Source organism: Bacillus rossius, chromosome 10 (assembly GCF_032445375.1).
Source record: "Bacillus rossius redtenbacheri isolate Brsri chromosome 10, Brsri_v3, whole genome shotgun sequence".
In the NCBI taxonomy this organism is placed as follows: Eukaryota; Metazoa; Arthropoda; class Insecta; order Phasmatodea; family Bacillidae; genus Bacillus; species Bacillus rossius.
In genome coordinates, this window is record NC_086337.1 from 4,089,960 (window position 1) to 4,108,047 (window position 18,088).

An 18,088-nucleotide genomic window follows, 5' to 3' on the forward strand; every position below is an offset into this window, starting at 1 on the left:
AACTAGAATAAAATTAATTGAATTTACAAATTAAACAGATGGTCAGAATAAAAAAATAAACGGTAAAAAAAAATTAACGAAAATTACAACAATGCAGATGAAAGAAAAAAAAATATTAATATTATTAAAGTTCCACAGATGAAAAGTTTATGGTTGTAATAAGGCGAAATATTTACTAAACATTCATAGCAGATATCTTAATAAACACGAAGATGTCTGTGCTATCACCATGTAATAGTACAGATGCTGTCCCATGGGATAATCATAAAACGAAGCGAGCACAAAGCATAAGATCGCCGGTTTATTATTAACCCATCTGTCTCTCTCACACACAGCAGGTGCGACCGTTACTCGAAGCGACGGTTGAGAATTGGCAAGGAGGTGGGGGTTGGGTGGCGCGCTAATCAGCGATCAACCGGCGGCCGAGGCGTGGCGTGACTGTTCAGTCTCGTGTCAGCCGTCTCGCAGTAGACACCTCGCTGCTTCGCGCTCCGTAAATGGCGCGAAAACTCCGTCGTCTCGTAGTCGTGCTGTTGATAGGGTGTTGGGATGGTGAAGAACATCAAGCAGGAACATAGCACTGGTAGGTTTACTTACAGTTGAGTGTAGTGCTCGGCTAGGTAGTGTCAGGTGCACCAATACTAACACTCAGTGGTTCTCCCGGATTCACCACAGCGTCGTGGTGTGCTGCCACACACCTGGGCAGGCGATAACGATACCTCCACGCCACCGCAGGGGGGTGTCGGCTACTGATCACGGCAACAGGATGTACCGTGTCGGGTGACCTGCGCTCGTGAGAACTAGTGGCTGACAGTGGCGGGTCCTGACGATGTCCGCTACAGTGCCGGGCTCGGCTCTCCAGGTGGCCCGCGGGCTGTCCCAGCCCTTGACCAGGGATGGTATCAACGGGGAATAGACGGAGGTCTCATGCTGACGCCGCTGTGTCAGCATACGTGGCGTCAACCTAATGTCTAGTAGGAGCGAGGCCAGCTCCGTCATCGCACCGCTAAGTATATTTCCGTGTTCTACACTCGTGGTTATTTCCGCACTATGCACACGACAGGTGTGTATCTAGTATATCGCGTTTCCATAACTCACTTTAACAGTAAACATAACAATGTTCTGTGCTGACTGGTTGCTGCTTGAAGTCGCTCTCACAGTAGGATTGGTGTAAATAACCAGGAAAGATTTAATCACTTTTACGAAAATTAATTACTTAATCAAAAAAAAATTATATTCGTTACGAGAAATAGGAAATTGTTTAAAGAAAATAAATTCTAGTTGTCATTATTGACGTATTAATAATATACTATACATTGCAACAATAAGATAAAATCTTATTAATTATTCAACATCAAAGTAATGCTATAATTGTGGATTATCATAGGAACACAATATTTACACAATTGTACTGCTAGTTTACTTATTGGTTGACTAGTCTGTCAGTGGTATAACCTTATATTAGTTTTCTGGTTTTGTTTACAACTTGTAATTACCATATCAATAATTATCAGTGTTGATTTACACCATTTTTTTTTTTTTTTTGTAATTATCCTCATTAGATATCATGATAATGTAGCATACAATTGCTATTCAGCCTATTTTACTGCTACATAACAGTATTATGATTGGAATTTTATTCCACAAAAAAAAATATTATTCATATTTACAATGGTTTCAACACAGCATTTAACCTGTGATTTACTGAGTAAATTAGTTGACTACTAATGCAATTATCAGTATTATTACAATTTCTTACAACATATTAAGAGATTATTAAATAACATAACACAAGAAAAATATTTACACACAAGATTAACCAGTTGAAAAATTATATACATAATTAAAGTTATACATAATTGAATATCATCATTTCTTATGATGCAACAGTCATTATTATTTTACAGTTTGTTACACATATTTCATAACCTTATCAGTTCTTATGATATCTTGACAGATATTATTATTATCCAAGCCTAAAATTATTACATAGTGTTCTACAGATGAATAATAATTCAGATGCAGTCTTGGACAATTTCAGTGTTTTTTCTTGAGTATGGTGAGGTTTTCAGCTGGTGGTTTACAGTCTCTCACTATCTTACTCTGGACACAGCTGCACAGTAGATTACTTGCAGAATGCTGTTGTCTTGTTAGGTAGGCTGTCAGCTACTGGCTGATGCGGAGTCTCATATCATTTCAAGAATGTTCATGATCTTCCAGTCAGGTGTTACACCTATTTACCCTGACATATAAAAATTTCTTGCACTTTTATACATTTGTCACAATTCTGTTACAGTGACTTCCTTCAACAACTGGGCAGCATAAGAGCGGACTTTCTCTCGCAACACCAGTGTTCCTTGCTACTGTGGATAACAACTCAGAAGACAATCACATCATCATGTGCTGCTGAACAACAGTGACGTCACTCGCGTGACAGTGTGATCCTCAAGATGACAGTGCTTCGAATTATGTGTTACACATCAAAATAATATTCGGAGTTCATAAAATTAATTTGTGCCCATAATTTATAAAATCAAATTCCAAAATAAATTAGTTCCAGTGCAGTTTTTTTTTTTCTTCATTCTGATAGAGCAAAATAAATCACACAAATTTCTTCATATCAAGCTTCCATAATTTTTTTTTTTCTCTTTTTTTTTTAAATTGCAAAATATTATTAAATATATATATATTTTTTTTTTTTTTATAAATAAGATAGCTTTGTGGGTGATCCAACAACAAGCTAAGGCTCAGAGTGCTACGAGAAGGAGTATCATATCTGCAGGTAACTAGCAGTTAGAGTGTGCATGGCTTAGTAGTTGCAAGTGTTCTTGTGCTTGTAGTATGCAATGTGCATGTACTGCTTAGGAGTCACACAGCTGGTCGGCGAAAAAAAATTAACACATAGTAGTCACTCTTGTTAGGTTGGTTAGCTCACACTATAGTGGATCAGTAGGTTTTTTTTTTTTTCTTCAGAGTAAACAACATGATTACACTGTTAGTAGACATCTAGTCCTGCTCACATGTGTCACCGAAGCTTCATACCCATTTAGGTTATGCCATAGCCATACATTACGGTACCATAATAACCCTAGGTTAGTGCTGTACAACAAATCCCAGTGCGGCAGAGCCTTTGTCTTAGACCGTCACGAGACAACACACTGGTTTTAAGCTCATCAGGCAACCAGACTAGTGCATTTCCTTACACTAACAAATACAGCATACCGTACAACCTTGGCTAGCACAGGTCCTGACTTGGACACAAAACATTTAGCTTCACACACTTACAGTGCTTGATGTGCAATTCCTTGATTACATAGGACTGCGCAGTGTAGGTAACATGTGCACTTATATTGTTACTTAATTCCCCAAGAAAAAAAACCATTAAACACTATTGTAGTAGCTGACACAAGCAAATAACACTTGTTACTGTGGGACCATAGGCTTGTGGTAGGCCCTTAGCTGGGTTAGGTTATACCTGCCTATGCTGTGGTTGGTGGCAGGGTCTGCCAACTCATAGCAGTTGTTATGTATCCTGTCTGTGACCACATAGGGTCCCTTGAACAGCAAGAACAACTTCTTGGTGACTTTGTCCCATTTCTTGCTCACACTTGCACTCCTGCATAATACGAGCTCTCCTATGTTAAATTGCTTGACTTTCGAAGCCTTCTTCCTTCTTTGCCTTGCTTGTGCCTCAGACTGTAGGCGACTGTTGATCAGATGTTCTACCTCACTGCCTGTGGGTAGTTCTTCGTAATCGGTTTCTTTGTCAAATTTGGGCATATAGAGCGGGTCGATCGCCACCGATTTATCCAGACACAGAGCTTCATAAGGGGTGACATGTAGGCTCTGGATAGCGGGTATGAGTTCGGGGCGATGCAAACCTGACCCGTTCTAGTTTAACACTCTATCCTGGTTGTTCTGGCTGCACTGCTGGGCAGCTGAACCTGCTGGGTTAGGCCCTGTCCAATTACTTGGACCATTAGCAGCCCTGTTTACTGCTGCCTGAAACTCTGCAGCAACAGGATTCACTGGTGCGTTACGTTGAAAATAGCCTTGTTGTGGCTGGAACTGTTCTTGTGATGAGAATGAGGGTGGTGGATATGCAAAATGAGTTTGTATGCCGCCAGACGAGCTGTGATGACTCGGTGGTCTGCCGCTTCTGTCTGGGCTGGCGGGGTTCTTGAGATGTGGCTGGCGGAAGTCATGTTTACCCCTAGTATAGTCAGCGTAAAATTGGCGTTGACTCTGGTGACGGTAGTCAGCCTCACCATCTGAATCTGCATAACGATGGGGGTACGTGACCTTCCTGGGGGGCCGTTCAACAGATGTTTTACCCAAGCGCTGGCCGTGGTGGCCATCCTCACCATCACTACAGGCATGTTTGTTCGACCACCAGATAGTCTTGTTGTAGGGCTTGTTATGCCTATTCTTATGGGTATACTTGCCCTTTTGTTTCTTAGCGAGATGCCCTTGGTTGTGGTCCTCATCACTCTTGACTGTACTCTCCCACGTCAAGGTGTGCACGTTTGCCTGCTGGTCCTGTTTGGTCCTGTTCTGCCAGTAATTGTGCACTGGCACATTCTTACTGGGTGGTTGGTGAGGTGTTCTTTCAGATTCCTCTCTAGCACCTTGACCTCGCTGTAATCTCTGTAGTTTGTCTACAGCCAGAACATGGTCCCTAAACTCAGTAACATCTTTGTAGGTATGTCCCGACATTTGTATTTGGTAGGCGATAGGGAGTTGTGTCAGCATGGTTGCGATGAATTCATCGTCTGACATGGTAATGTCTAAATATCTGGTGCGCTCATACATTGATGAAAGGTGCGCCTCCAGACTGCTCCCTTTCCTACTGTCGAATCTGTCGGAGTGTAGCTGGGCCCTCAAATTCCCTTGTACCTTTAGATTCCAAAACTGGGATCTAAATTTTTCTTTGAATTGTTCGTAGGATTTGATGTGCAGGCTTTGCAACTCCCACCAGAAAAAGGCAGTACTTTTAAGGGCTACGTTCAAACACTTCAATTTATCATTGTCACTTAGTACAAAGGTTCGGGCATATTCCTCAAATTTGTTGAGGAACCTAACTGGATTTTCTAAGGATTTGCCAGAGAACGTAGGCATAGCCTCAGCCCAATGTTTGGCTGGGTGATGTATCAGAGCCACCTGATCAAGATGTGAAGTACTGCAAGATGGGGTCTGATGAGGTGGTGTGGCGTTTGAGGTAACCACTGGGGCTGGTGGTGAAGGGTAACTGGCAGTCACGGTAGGCTGTAGGTTGGGTAGCTCTGTCCTGGAGGAGTTGGCAGTTGTCATCCGATTATGTAATTCCTCCCCTCTCAGTTGCCTCTGTTCTTGTAGTGAGCTGGTGCATGCTTGAGCAGCTTGTTCAGCGGCTGATCTTGCCCCTGACTCTACTGTTTCCATTCGTGACTGCAGAGTGACTGCTGTCTCCTCTATATGTGCGAGTCTCTGCTGGAGTAGCTGTGACTGGTCTCGCCCCTCTATTCTTACCAGTTCCATTGATCGAATCATGGAGGTAGTGTGTGACTCCAAGTTCTCAACTCTTTCTTGTTGTGTCAGTACCTGGTTGGCCAGCTGTCCCACCGACTGACATTGTTCCTGTAATCTGGCATCCAAACGTCCCTCCAGGTCACTGAGGCCTGTTTGCAGCTGATGATCTAAAACCTCTATTCTGGTGTTGAGTTCACTCTTCAACTCGCAAAGGTTTGCGTCCAGCTGACCTCTGACTCCGTCAATCTTCTCAGTAAGCTGCGTCACGTTCTGTGCGTTGTTATCCAAACGGTTGGTGATAGCTGCCATGTTCTGTGCGTTGTCCAGAGCGTTGGCGTCCAAACGGGTGGTGATAGCTGCCACGTTGTCGTCCAACCGGTTTGTTATAGTTGCCACGTTCTGTAATAACAACATAATGCTAGACCACTCAGTTGACGGCAGGTTCTCGGTCGGTGTGGTGGTGTGAGTCATGTTCGCTGCTTGCTCATCTTCAGCTGCAGCTGTAGGTGTGGCTGTAGCTGTCCCACTCTCTCTGTGACATTCATTTCTTTCTGGTGTGCTGGGTTCAGGCTGTACCTCCATTACCAGTTGATATACAGGCTCATATCCTTCCTGTATACTGTCGTGTTCTGAGAGATCTTCCAGGTTGTTGCTGAGCTCTGACCGACTCCTCAATTCATAGGTCTTATTAACAGACATCTTGTGTTTTTACCTTGGAGAGGTAGTCTACTTAGGGATTCTCTTCGAGCCCCACACGTTGCGGCGCCACTTCCTCTGTTCTGCACCTCCCTTTGTTACACTAATAATTCTATCTCTCTCTTTCTTTAATTTATTGTTGAAGTAGGGAGAGAAGGTAGTACAGGGTGGAGGAAAAAAGTGTAGGTACTGTGTTGTTGATACCTTCGTAAACTTAATAATATAACATTGCATAAAAACCTTAGAAACAATGCTCTAACAAATAAACAATAGTAGACGGTAACAACTGACGAATCCAATCTGTAGTTTACTATGGAAATATATAGTATTTTAATTATGGAGTAAGAAATTTGTATATTATGTGGATAGGAAATTGATTATTTAAAGAGTGGTGAAAAATCTGAAGTTTAATAGTTTGAACCATAGATAGTAAACATAACACAGCAACACTTTCAATAACAAACATACACTGACATACATAACCTGAACCTGACTCTTGATACATATGAAAATTAACAATATTATTCAACGATATAATTAGGAATCTTTTGTAAGTTTGAAAATATTATAAGAAATGTATATATTCATCCTTTCCAAGTGTGTATAAGAATTTAAGGTTGGTGGAGTTATAACAATTTTAATACTCAACAATAAAATATGAATTTACTTAAAAATTCTTAATTTATATTGTGACAAATCTTTCCTGGAGATTATTTGCAGTTCAAATGTCTTAGGATGTATGTTGGCACAGATCACACCCAAAAGTTCAAAAGTGATTTAATTAAGTCCAGTAGTTGTTTCAAAATTTATATCGTTCATAAATCAAATGATTTCAAAGTGAGTTAAAAATTAGAGAGTTTAATATCAAATTAAATTCTATTTTAAATAGAATTACACGGCTTTAGTTCAGCGGGAGTACGATTATCTTAAAAGTAGGACTTCTGGGTGTCTAAGTAGAATTACTTCTCTTTATATTATGTTATATACACAATCTAATTGAAGTTCAGTTTTATCAACTTTTGCAACAATATAGTTTGTTTGGCTAGAAATCTCACGTATTTATAAGCATGTAAGCAAATTTATACTGGCCGCTTAAGCCTTGAACAATGGCGACACTGCTTAATTATGGCGTCCCTAGCTAAGCAATTCTTAAATTGGCTTATAATTGACATAACTGCTTTAAATCCAAGTAAATATTACTTACAGTTCGTTAAGATATTTAGTTGTAACAATTTCATTAATGTACACAACCGACGATACCCTAAACTCATATTTTTAATAATTTTAATTGTTCAGGCGTCAGGCCTTAGCCTACACGTAGTAACGCCAAAAATCACACTTTTTTAAGTTACTTCCTGTTCCTGTGTGGCTGAGATACGTGTATACCCAATATATATGGTTCATAACATCCTTTCATGGCCTTTGGTCACAACAATACGGTAAGGAACTAGAATAAAATTAATTGAATTTACAAATTAAACAGATGGTCAGAATAAAAAAATAAACGGTAAAAAAAAATTAACGAAAATTACAACAATGCAGATGAAAGAAAAAAAAATATTAATATTATTAAAGTTCCACAGATGAAAAGTTTATGGTTGTAATAAGGCGAAATATTTACTAAACATTCATAGCAGATATCTTAATAAACACGAAGATGTCTGTGCTATCACCATGTAATAGTACAAAGAGGATGAGGCATCTGATTCGTCTTCTCATCAACTACCCGCTCCTTGCTCTCACTTGAGTGACCGTGCTTCTTCGTCTAGGGCTGAATCTGTTTTCAAACCAGATGTTTCCGCTTTTTGTACTTAAGACGACTCTTGTGTGCCTGACCAATTACTCAGGAACGAACGTGATCCCTGTCATCATCCATCTCTAGCTATTCAGCTCAACCATTATACGTAAATACTAATTTTCACTTTTAGAAAATTTATGCTTACCACAAAAAGTATACACATTTTAAAACACTAAAATAATATATTTAATACTGAACAATGTATGCCTATAACATACTGAACAATGTATGTCTTCACACTACCCCAATTTACAAATTATTTTCTATAAAGTAATCAGTATAATGGACAGAATTTCCTATAAGAATAGCTCTGTTATAGCGGTAACTTACGGGCAACAAAGGATATCCATCACTATGTAAATTTAGGACTTTTTATAAACACAATAAAAACTAAAAGAAAATGTCTTATGCAAACCCTCTCTTTAACTGTAAAAAAAAGATGGCGGACTTAAGTGTTTTCGAAATTCAAACATAACTTTTACACTAAAAACAAGTTGAAGGCTTATTCAAACTTGACACATCATGTATTTAATCACATCTTTCTTTAGTATTTTTTTGTATTTTGGCATAAATAAAGATAGCGGTGTTTTCAGAAATTGTCAGATTTATTTAACCACATCTATAATAGCATAGTCTTTAGTATTTTTGAATTATTAAAGATGGCAGTCCCTAGCACTCAACTGTATTTTTTAACATTTTTTTTTTTAATTGGCACCAGTAGGTACTATAAAACAAATATGGCGGCTTACAGCAGACTACTGTATTTTTAAATTTTTTAAAATTAGGTGCTAGTACTTCAAAAAAGATGTGAGGCCTACAGCAACAACATTATTTTTTAAATTTGAATATGCTGCCAGTATTTAGTAATATAAAAAAATGTGGGGGACTGTGGTGTTTTAAATTGGCGCAACCAAGTACAATATACAATATTTCCTTATTTAATTCTACCCCTCTGAACAGTCCCCCTGTGTTGGCCCACCGCTCACCACCCCCGTCCTTAGCGCGCGGTCCCAGCGGTACAGACTATGAACCAAGACGGCTGCCACGCCCACCTCTGGAGCAACATGTTGCTTTGTTCAGTGTTCCAGTACTCCGGCCTTTACCCTACCACTACCCAGCATTCTTTTATTTTTCTTCTATGCATTTTGCAATGCAAATAGGAGCAGCTCATACTCAATAACAATATCAAAATGAAAACTCTCTCAACACCTCAGAAGATATCGACCAGAATGGACCCCACTTCGCAGACCACACGACAGACCGCTTTCTGACGGCTGAGCCTTAAGGGCGCGGTTCAAGCATAAAAAATCGCCACTCTCGCAAATCTGTATTCTGTTGGTATAACATGGTAGTTGGTGTCGAAGTGATGATCCCTACTACTCCTCTATACTGTATATAGACCGTGTGGCTAGCAGGAAGCGCTCAGTTGAGAGCCGGCTGTCGGAGGAGGAGGTTGTGTCAGGTTGCTTCGCGATAAGCCTTCCAGATAACCGCGTAGTTCAGACCTTCCCCCACCTCCAGCGTCACACAGCCGTAGCAGTGTTGCCACGCGTATTGGCGTCTCCCTTCCCAAACCTCCCCGCTCTTAGTCGGCCGCCGCGCCGGCTCTTTCCACGCGTATCCATAGCCACTGCCATCCATCACCCAGCCACCATGCGCACTCAGCCATCTTCATTATTTATAAAGTTAGTAATGCAATTTAGCAACTGTTATGGAGACTATTTATTCGTCGGAAATGTTAATATATGTTTAACAGTTCTCGAATGTCTGAAAGAGTCTCTTTGCATAATAATTTATCACTTCAACATAAAACAATTGAAAAGACTAATCCAATGTTATTGTTACAGTTACTATACTCAAATTTCAAATGAAAGTAATGATACTCAAATCGTATGGCACTTGCCAGTCAAGGTAGACTGTACTACCATGTCCTCCAGACACCCGATGCAAGTCGATACATAATAAACATAAGAATGGCCCAATTTAAATGATAAAGCTATGTGCGACTACCACAATTATTTAACTTTAGCTGCGACAATGCTGCCTTTACGAGTGCATACACTTACTCAGTTCAGCACTCCTAAATTCAACTGCAGGGGTTCGGTAAATCTGAAATATACGTTTTCAGTTATTTTTATCTGTGTGTGTGATGTGAATAAATATGTGTGTGTATATTTATATAAGTAAAACCCGGGAGGGGGCAGCCCCCCCCCCCCCTCCACGGAGTATAGAAGCCCTTCACTGTGGGGGACCGTTTCCATTAAAAAAAAAGGCGACTGTGAAACAGCAGCGTAAGCATCAAAACTATGTTTATGGAAAACTTTCTGTGTATGTATTTTCAAGTTTTATTCTAATTCATGATACAGACCAAATTATTGGCTATATACAATATTCGAGCACCCTATACTTGTGTCGGTTAAAACCCACACTCAAAATTCTTGGGTCGTGCAGCCGTACCGCTCCCCCCTCCACAAAATATTCAATCGTTCCCCCATGATGGCAGCTGTCAGACTGTTCCCCACCACTTTTACCAATGTGTAGCATATATTTCATCAACTAGTATGACTACATAAACCAACATCTTGTAACTACCATTTTTTTTTGTCTGAAAGAGTTTGCTGCTGCTATACTGGTTTAATTTTTATCCTTTAAAGTGCAGTAGTATTAATTATCAGACATTCGTAACCCCATCTAAGATGGCCGCGCATGACGTCATATTGGTTGGCATAATATATGCATTGGTAAAAGTGGTGTGGGTCAGTCTGCCAGCAACCACCATGGAGAAATAATATTTACAAAAACTACTCTCCTTGTACTCTCCTTAGGTTAGAACCCAGGTCTCAATGCTCTAAACTTCATGACGTAAATGAGTTTATAATAAAATTTATTAAATTTATTATTCAACAATTTTTTTATAAATTTTATTCATAATAATGTTTTGGTTAATATTTAAAGATTTTTAATACGGCGGACGTAATGTCATAATATTAAAAATGGCGTTGTCCAAATGGTTAAAGGTTTTAGAAACCAAATGGTGAAAATAACTTAAAAAAAAAAAATGTTGGAAATCAAGATGATGTCAGCATTCAAGATGGCTTCCTGCCTTTACAACACAATCAAAGATGGTGGACATCCAGCTCCAGCTCCTTGCACTAACAACAGCTGCAGAAAGTACTATTTCATGTTACTTGATTACAAAAATCACCCAACGACATATGAAAACCATTCGTTTTATAGGTATGCTATTAACACATTCGGTGACACGTACTGTCTCTATGTGTATATATCGAAGTAATGTCAAAGATGGTTTTATCATATTTTACTGCAACAAGTGCAACACAAATTGTCTTGAATGTTTCATTTTTCCTGTTAATGAATAACCGAAAAATATTGGCAAATCATGAATTTTTATTTTCTAACTAAAATATTATCATACAGTTTCAAATACAAAAAAAAAAAAAAAAAACACACTTATCAGTTACACACTAATAAGTATTTCATTCATAATAATTTTACAATTTGCACTTTAGTAAATCATGGACAAAAAGTATAAAATAATATATATTTTTTTACTGAAAATGACTAAGTTAATAATAGGCTTGGGGCGATATGTCAAAATTAAATAGAACTACGTGGTTCTCAACGAGACATTGTATTTACAAATTTAAAAAGTCCATTTTAAACTACTTCAAATTGTATAATATTGATATATATAATTTAAATAAATATTAATCCGATTGCATAAATTAGCGACATGCATTCCCGTTGTCATTTTTTCTATTAATAATCCTAAGATATATATTGTTAGTAAATTTCGTATACTAATATTGGCAGTCGATTTTAAACTACTTCTGTCGTATAGATTTGAAACTTTGTAAGTATATCTAATCCGGATGACTCTCCAGTTGCTTAAGCGAAGAGTTTACAAGCCAGGATTTGATTTGAAATTCTCTCTCTGAAGGTTTTCTCCAAGTGCTCCAATTTTTTCATGCAAAAATTTGATTTTTTTTTTTGTGTACTTCTGCTTTTTCCTGTGAATATTTCCTTGCATTTTCTCTGCGTGCTGTTGTTACTCCGTTCAATATGTTTATTTTCTCAGTGTGCTGCTGGTTATTGCTGACAATATTTTGTTGGTATTCTTCGCGTGCTGATGGATATTACTGACCATAAATTGCTGATTTTCTACGGGTGCTTCCAGTTAGTAACTTCAATACACTTTTGTTCTAGATGAGACATGTATTTTCATTTAGCTTTTCGTTTAATTTCTGAATCCATGTTACGAAATTAAAATTGATAAACTTAAAATCGTATGGAATTCAAAAGTAAAAAAAAAACCTTTATTACCGAGTCTATTATTACCTAACCTTCAAACAGCTGAGAAACACTGGCATATGAGATGATTGACCTTCTACTTGAGGTCTACCGAAGCCTCCATTCTCTTGCGATCGTGAGTTTTGTTTTCCTAGCCTAAGTTATATCTAATGTCTTTCATTAATGATAGCTTAAATCTCGCTGACGAAATATTTAAATTAGTACATAAAATTCTGACAATATTTACATTTTTTCGAAAGAGAGTATTCGGACCTGGCTGGATAATTATAACCAGGAGTAATGTACAGCCAATGTCAGCATGAATTGTGTAGAGCTGTGTAGAGCTATGTACTTGGTACATGGTTTGCAAGTCCCGTCCATTACATACGGGGCTCTTGACTCTGTAATATGTATACATACATACATCTGGATTATAGAAAGTTGCAAATTTTCAAATCCATACGACCATTAGAAGTTGGTTAAAACCGACTTGTAAAATTTGTTTACATAGCTCGTTATTTACTTAGTTACAAGTGAGATCAGTTCGATGGTACGAAATTGTTTTGTTATCTGGGTTACATAAACTTGCAAAGTTTAAAAGCGATAAGACAATTAGAAGTAGGTTAAAATAAACTTACAATGTTTGATTACATAGTTAGCTAGTTACATAATTAGCTAGTTACATAGTTACCTAGTTAGTTAGTTAGTTACAAGTGAAGTTAATAAAAGCGTGTAAAAAAAAAAGGATAATTGTAAAATGTAAATAAAATTAGCCCATTGTAAAACCTTAACTTAATTGCAGTAGGTATAATATTTTGGGTGGATGTTATTGTTACAATTTGATCACAAAGAGTATGCATATCATTATGAAATTATTCTTCAATTACTATCAAGTATGTATGAAAGTTATCATTAAATAGCTTAAGTTAAGGAATAAAGTCAGTAGTCTGTTAACACTAAGCCATTTTTAAATTGTGTTACGTAAGACGTAGAGTGAATGCACAAAACCAACGAGAAATAATAATAATATTGTATACACGACAAAAAATACTCGAACAATACTTTTTCATTAACTCAGAGCCACAAATTGCTTAATTTTCTGCAAAATCTATGATAAATGAAATCAGTTACTTCTAAAATCAACCACTGATTCGCCTTACAAGAAATATTATGGTATTGCTGTCTCGCAATTCATTGAGTCTACGAACTAACCTTAAACCTACTTTCATGCAAGTTCTGTTTGTTGGCACTGAATTAAATTATTTACATACACTCTTCATCTCGCCTTCTTTTCTTTTCTTGGTGCACAGTTTTTTCTTCTGTTCCTCTTGCGCTTTTAGGATATATTCAGGTTCACGAATACGTTTACCCCTGCTCACATTTGGTTCTACAATCTCCGGTAACAAACAGTGAATATAAAACCGACGAAGTTTCGGAACCATTTCTCTCTCCCAAAATACAACATCTTTGTAAACCTTTTCAATATGCAGATTTTCTTTCAGGTCACTCATCACTATCAAGTAGCAAGCATCTCGTTCTGAAATGTTCAGTGTCCCTTGAATTTGATAAAAATAATTGTGTGTTTTCCTCAGAATTAATTTTCCTTCATTTTCTTCTAAAAAGAAACTTTTCTTCTGTTTGGCCATTTCTTTGAGCCCGATTCCAATGGCTGAAGGAACACATTTCACTTCGATGATTGAATTTTCATCCCTCAATAACCAATAAGCCATCAGGACTTGCTCCTAGAAACCCGTATGCCAAGTCAACAAATAAACCACATTTTTCAACAAACAAACCAGTTTCTTCTTTTTAAAACGTTTTATTGCAACACACTCATTTGATCGTCCGTATTCTATTGCAGCTGTTGTTACTGGTGGCTTGTACAGAAGTTGCTTGACGAGGGAAGAGCAAGAAGTCGTCTCTTTCCTCCGGCAAACTGGCCCGAAATTGCTGGCTGCGAGACGTATTCTTCTGGCTTCATGCCACAGTTCACAATCTGACTGTCCAATCGTCTGTTGAACAATATGGTCACGGCTTTCTGCTGTCACACTCAAAGTTTTAAGAAATTCTTCGCATTTTCTTTGCACATTATTTAAATCCTCAGGTTCCTCTGAATCAGGCCCGTAGTCTTCGTCAGCAGGCGTGAAGACTTTATGTCGTTTAACTGGCTTGTCGGTTTCAGAATATTCCAATTTACAACGTGTAATAGTCACATGCTGTCGAACTCTTTTTTTGATTAACTTCTTGTGTACCATTCCTGGACTTCTTCCAGTCAGTTTCTTAAAAGGGCTGATCTCCCAAGTGTGGCCTTTCTGGAATCGCATTCCAGCAACAGTACATCGACGCTTGAAGGATCCCCTTTGTGTGAAATTAATCCTTTTACCGGCGTTGTACTTCGCCAGGAGACTCATATAAAATTCTGCTTGGTTGCTTGTCTTATCTGCTATGAGTCTTGGTGCTTTAGCAACCAATCTGTTTACTAGACTTTCAACCTGATCAAATATTTTGGAATCCTTAAGAGATTCAATGTAGCAGTTCGAGCTTTCTTGGGAGCAAAAGTATTTACTGCAGTTAGAGTGCTCACCAAAGACATGATAAGGGCCATTGCTTAAATCTTTTATCAGATCTTCAACTTTGTCACCAGAATTGGCACAGTGTCGAATGGCACTTCTCGCTGCTACTGTAAAACGAGGAATGGACGATTTCAAGATTTTTCTTGCTTCGGTGGGAAAGTTTTTGTCGGATGAAAGTTTGTGGAGAGCACTTGTATAGTTCTTAACACAGTGGTTGGAAAACACTATTTTGTGGATAGAGCGTCCGTACGAAACATTTTGCACGAGTCCAGCATAAACGCTCGAGTCGCCATCACCAACAAAATATTTGTATTTCAGCCCATGCATTGCTTCGCTATTCTTGAAACCTTCTACGAGAATATCTTGCTCCATTGAAGTCGAAGCTCTTAACTTGTCCCAATTCTTATAACACACATGGGGTATCCCTGGGACATTCTGCTTTGCTGCTCGCTCACATATACAGCAGTATTTGTTGCGGACACCAATAAAAAGCAGCTTACCAGTAGCCTGGCCAATGATAACAGCCTGAAAAACAATTAAATAAATATTGATAGGTTACAGATATTTGTTGTAATAAATCAGTCAAATGCAGTTCAGAAGCAGCACGCCAAACATTGGCAAGTAAACATTCATTAGTAAATATAGGTTTAATGGTACTTCATCTGTATCTTCAGCGCCAATGAAGATGAAACCAGGGGGTGGGGGAGAACGATGGTTCATCATAAGAGTGGGGACATGGGAGTATCCTGAGACAAACCATCGAACACCGGCAATGCAAGCCACTACTCTCATGCGAAAATCCAATGTCCGACCCCTCCGGAAGTTGAACCCGGATTGCCTTGATGGAGGGTGGCTTGCTAAGTACAGATACAGCAGATCCATTTCTGTTGTTAGTACTACAACATAAATAAATGACCTCATTTCGAAAGTAACTTTACAAAAGCCTAAATCAAATGAATGTTAATAAGCGTTTTGAAATAAAAGGAAAAATTTTATTATTGATGTTCAAAACGTATAACATGCATTGAAGATGCATGTTTCATCGTTACAAATGCTATTATTAACTCAAAATTTTCTAAAAATAGTTATAAAATTTATACATTTCTCTGAGTATCATAATAACTCTAATGTATAAAATAAATAACAGCCAAATATAACGGCATAAATATGTATTCTCTTGCAACACATTATATGCCATTATCACTTCTGATTGACTGGTGGGATCTTCTTTACATACATACTGCCATAAAATAGATTGTATGCGAGAAGAAAGGTCATGAAAATGACATCTCTTGGAAGTATGACTAAATTTGGCATTCTTATCTGAAATACGGTATATGTCCACTGATATCCAAGGTGCAAAATTGATAGAAAGAAATATTTCTCCATTTAATGTAAAGTTGCATTTACAACATGTAATGAAGAGAATGTATTATTTTACAGTAATTAAAATATATTTTAATGTTTACGACAATTCCTCATTAAAATACTCTACCTAGAGCAGTTTGTAATATTTTCCACCACTGAATTAAAATGAGCTCTAAACACCGCAAGTGTAAAGAGTTAGAACATACTATCACGAGGAGTTTGCTTAATATTGGTGTGTGATGATGCCATAAATTTGCACACATTTCTGTTGTTAATTTATGCTCACTAACTACTTACTCGTTGGGTGATGTAGGATACTTTAAGAGATACTCACTACAGTAAATATAACCTGCAAAATGTGTCAGTATGGTTCTTTGAATACGATTCACGGTTCATGGGTCACAAACTTTGTATTTATAAAGTGAATAAAATACCACTCCAGATGCTGCGTTGTAGTTATGCCCGTAGCTCCGTTTGCTCCAGCCTCCATCCACAATTACGGTAACAAAAGGGACACCATATTCATCCACGTCTCCTTTTTCCACAGCTAGTCTACGTTCCAGTGCACCTGCTTCTGTGATGGTTGTTTCCAAGTAGTCATTCCATACCTGTAAATTTAAGGAAATTATTGCATATCATAATATTGAGTGTTTAAAATTTTTTTCTAAATTATTTGAAAGTCGTTGTACGAAAATTAAGTTACCTTTTCCAAATGGATTTCATTCTTGAAAAATGTATTTTTGCTCATAGCAGGTATTTCGAGGACATTCAGCACATTTTCAAGCTGCGTGTACCCGATTCCACTTGTAATAGCTGCCCAAGCAGCTGCACTATTAAGTGTTTCATTGCCAGGTTTTTCATTGCAAATTCTGAATTCACGATGACAGCCATCACACTCCAGCAACCACTGACATTCTATGCCTTTCCTTATTTCTTTTGTGAATTGTAAGGTCCCTGCCGTACACTGTCTTGTGTGCTGAGCTTGCAAATTAAGCATGAATGGAAAAACATAAGCAGGATTAAAAATTCTGTTTCCCATCAAGTCATCCCAAGAAGTTTTCAAATTCACTGACTCTGTAATCAGCGCAGGCCAATTACTATCTTCGTCACAAAAAACTATTTTCTCCCTGAAATGCAAAAAAAAATCTAATTAAAAATAGGCCTCTTAGTATTTTGGAAATATAATAATAGTTAGGCACAAAAAAATTTTGACTAAGTGACCAGTATAAAGTTCAGAGTATTAAGTATCGTAAGTTGTGAAACGGGGCCCACGAGTTTCAAAACGGTTAGAGCGCATTCAACGTATCCAGCGAGGTCGGGCGAGTATTTTCACAAGTGGTAACAGCACCGGTCGATGCCTATAATCCGAGGTTGGGGGAGACGTCCAGTATTCTCTCCGCCCTTGTATTCCGACGTTCTGCTGCGAGTAGCAAGTCAAATGCAATACCAGTTATTTTTCGTGCTGATGAAGATGTCTCAAACGATTTATTGTTGCCAATCATGTAACCAAAATAAAGTATCGCAGCAGGGCCTAATTTTAAATGCCAAAAAATTTCGACCATTAAATGTTTTTGTGGTGGGTGTTCTATGCAATGAATGTTATTATGATATTAAGAATTATAATTGTATTGTTTTATTTTATTCAATTCTACAAAGGGAAATTTCGTGTTTGCGACAGACATTAACGCATTCACTGCATTGTAAACTAATATTTAAGAGCCAGAAAAGTAATAAATATTTATATAAATACATATTTTATAAAGATTCCGCAGGGTCTGCAGCTGCAATGAGAGGTCGACACGCAACGGGTCTGACGCCCCTACCGAACAGGAAG

The 18,088-nt window shown here is 38.0% G+C and overlaps 1 protein-coding gene across 2 annotated transcripts; it reads right to left on the reverse strand.

The window, feature by feature from the left end:
- Nucleotides 1–11,580: 11,580 nt before the first annotated feature.
- LOC134535725 (uncharacterized) lies at nucleotides 11,581–17,863 on the reverse strand. Of its 2 annotated transcripts, XM_063374940.1 has the most exons (3): nucleotides 16,958–17,863; nucleotides 16,689–16,862; nucleotides 11,581–15,411 (listed from the first exon to the last, which is right to left on the reverse strand). In XM_063374940.1, the coding sequence occupies exons 1-3, from the start codon at nucleotides 17,291–17,293 to the stop codon at nucleotides 14,056–14,058; spliced, it is 1,866 nt and encodes a 621-aa protein (XP_063231010.1). In that variant the 5' UTR covers nucleotides 17,294–17,863; the 3' UTR covers nucleotides 11,581–14,055. The 2 variants fall into 2 exon arrangements, with proteins under 2 accessions (XP_063231010.1, XP_063231011.1); XM_063374941.1 differs by having other exon boundaries at nucleotides 16,689–17,863.
- Nucleotides 17,864–18,088: the final 225 nt, after the last annotated feature.

Bases quoted from the DNA above. Each gene is read 5' to 3' on its own strand.
- LOC134535725 (XM_063374940.1), bottom strand. From the start codon at position 17,293: ATGGGAAACAGAATTTTTAATCCTGCTTATGTTTTTCCATTCATGCTT. The intron at 16,863-16,957 runs GTAACTTAATTT...TTAAATTTACAG, and splicing joins ATGAAATCCATTTGGAAAAG to GTATGGAATGACTACTTGGA. The intron at 15,412-16,688 runs GTATTTTATTCA...ATTGTTTTTCAG, and splicing joins ACAACGCAGCATCTGGAGTG to GCTGTTATCATTGGCCAGGC.